Source organism: Priapulus caudatus, unplaced genomic scaffold, assembly GCF_000485595.1.
Source record: "Priapulus caudatus unplaced genomic scaffold, Priapulus_caudatus-5.0.1 Scaffold697, whole genome shotgun sequence".
NCBI lineage: Eukaryota > Metazoa > Priapulida > Priapulimorpha > Priapulimorphida > Priapulidae > Priapulus > Priapulus caudatus.
This window is the reverse complement of record NW_014577758.1, coordinates 200,203-202,930: the sequence shown is the minus strand read 5'-3', so window position 1 is coordinate 202,930 and position 2,728 is coordinate 200,203. Positions and strand designations below refer to the sequence as shown.

At 52.6% G+C, this 2,728-nt stretch overlaps 1 protein-coding gene across 1 annotated transcript in view; it reads left to right on the top strand.

The window, feature by feature from the left end:
• Positions 1-1,443: 1,443 nt before the first annotated feature.
• The window catches only part of LOC106812886 (retinal homeobox protein Rx-like), a 21,773-nt gene continuing 20,488 nt past the window's right edge, over positions 1,444-2,728 (top strand). The window contains exon 1 of the mRNA XM_014816885.1: positions 1,444-2,650. Coding sequence (XP_014672371.1) covers positions 2,176-2,650 — 475 coding nt within the window. The 5' untranslated portion in view covers positions 1,444-2,175. The remainder of the gene's footprint in view (positions 2,651-2,728) is intronic.

Sequence of the window (2,728 nt, the reverse complement as noted above, 5' to 3'; positions counted from 1 at the left end):
TATCAAATAAATGTGTTTTTGCAACATTTGTTATTGAAGCAATAGTAAATCCAGTAAAATCAACGTGGAATCGTGATCGGCGTGGCCTAATCGTGACGTTGATATGGGAATCTGTGCTAAGCTTTGTAATGGATGACAGGACGCGTAGCCACTGCGGTGAAATAAATACCGTCTACGTCATCATCGCCTTCCGACATCTTACGCTTGATTGTCGTAACGCAATGATGACGCAAACCCTGGAAGCACCGACACGTGGAAGAAACAACAACCGTTCGCATAAACGTCATTATAATCTAATAACGCCAACCCCTGGAACCACCGATTGTAGCGTAACAAGGCAAGCCATGTAACCACAGATGTAACCTGACAAGGCAAGCCATGTAACCACTGGTGTAACGTAACAAGGCAAGTCAGGGAACCACTGATGTAACGTAACAAGGCATGCCATGGAACCCCTGATGTAACGTAACAAGGCAAGTTATGTAACCACTGATGTAACGTAACAAGGCAAACCATATATGGAACCACTGATGTAACGTAACAAGGCAAGCCATGGAACCACTGATGTAACGTAACAATTAAGGAAAGCCATGGAACCACTACTGTAACGTAACAAGGCATGCCATGGAACCACTACTGTAACGTAACAAGGCAAGCCCTGGAAACAGTTATGTAACGTAATAAGGCAAGCCCTGGAAACACCGATACGGTTATAATATAATAACAACACAATCCCTAGAAGCACCACCACGGGAGCAATAATGATCGGATATGTCAACGACTTTATGAAGAAGTCAATCGTTTTGCGCGCGCGCATTTTTGCATCTCGCTCTTCGCGTTCTCTCTCTCGCTCTCTCTCTTTCTCTCTCACACTCTCTCTCACTTACTCACTCGCTCACGTACCCATGCACGTGCGTGAGTGAGTGAGTGAGTGAGTGAGTGAGTGAGTGAGTGAGTGAGTGAGTGAGTGAGTGAGTGAGTGAGTGAGTGAGTGAGTGAGTGAGCACGTGCGGACTCGAGGACCGGGATCCGCCGGTCTCGCTCTCCTCGCGTTCTCCCGCGCTCCTCCTCCTGCTTGAGTAGTCACTTGATATCTATTTCATATCTAACCCCCCTTGATATCTCTTTTATATCGATCCGCCCCCCTTGATATCTCTTTTATATCACGATATTAATGACATTAAAGTTGGGAACGCTCCTAATGGAGCGTTGGAGCGTTAGCTTCTCTCTCCTCGCGTTCTCCCGCGCTCCTTCTCCTCCTCCTTTGCCGCGTGTTCGCTCCACGACGCACGGGCCATAAAACAATACAGACAGCGCCAGATGGGCGCAGTGTCTGCGGCTCGGCGATGGCATCGGATCGGGTTGCCGCGGCGGAATTCGCGCGCGAGGGCGCCTGGATTATCACCGACTCGCAACTCGTGGCCCCGGCATGTCTTGTGACAATGTGTGCGGAGGGGGCGTGTGCTTGCGTGCTGCGCCGGGCCAGGCTTGAGATATGCCATTCGCGCCCGAACTTTTTGCCCCGTCACTTCTTGCTACAAGTCCGGTAATCGGGTGTGCTGCTCTCTCTCTCTCTCTCTCTCTCTCCACGCTCTTTCACTCTCTCAGACTCTCATTCGCGCGCGCGTACGCTCAGCGCCAGGAGTCTGCCGCCAATGACGGTCACACCGCGGACCTTTCGTCTGTGAAAACTGCCATATATCACCGCCGGACGCCTTCATAGTAGGAGCAGCAACGACGCTCTCGATTCTCTCTCATCCTCGCCCGCCGAGTGAGCGCGTAACATCGACGGAGCAGTACCAGCAGTGCGGGAAGGTACTACTGCATGCTACACGTGCATTGACTACACGACCGCACGGACACGGAGACAGTGGTGTCACGGCGAATGTGCGTTTGTTACCGGCGGCGGAATGCGAGAAACAAGACGATAGATATGCGCGCCTTACAGCGAACGTAGAACACACGCGTACAGCAAAAACAGCAGCAACAACAACAACCACACAAAAAACCACAAAAACAATAACAACCTGAAAAATAAACAATCGGAATAATTGTTTTGCGGCGCGATAAGAATCGTTGCCTGCCTATCGGGCGTTACACACGTGCGAGCGCGTGTGCGAAGCAGAGCGAGCGAGCGATCACGAGCTTCCGTGATAACGGCATCTACGTGTGGTCATGCCAGGTCACGGCTACATGCTCGATCTAGCTGACAGCGACGCCGCCCGGCGCTCCGTACCGGCGGCCGAGCTCGCCGGCCCACACCATCACTTTTTCTACGGAGCAGACGGCGGGGCGGTACCGCACGACAGGTACGTGCCGAAAAACTTCACCGTGAGTCGGCTGCTCGACCTGGAAGAATCGACGCTGCCACATCACCACCACCACCACCACCCTCACCACCACCGCGTCTCCTCCTCCGCCGCCGACATGTACGGACTGCAGAAAATGACTGCGGCGACGACGACGACGACGACGCTATCTTCAGCGGCGCTGCTCTCCGCCGCCGATCAGTTTCGCCATCATCATTCGTCGTCGACGTCGCATACGCAGGAGCCTCCGCCCCCCAACATGAACCCGTGTGAACTGGACGGGCGGATACATCACCATTCACAGCCGACCAGTCTGGCGAGGACTCCAAGCAGTGACCGAGGCAAGCCGATTACTAATACTAATACTATTACTAGTAATTAGTATCACAGGCACTTGAAGCGTTTCAATAAAATATATA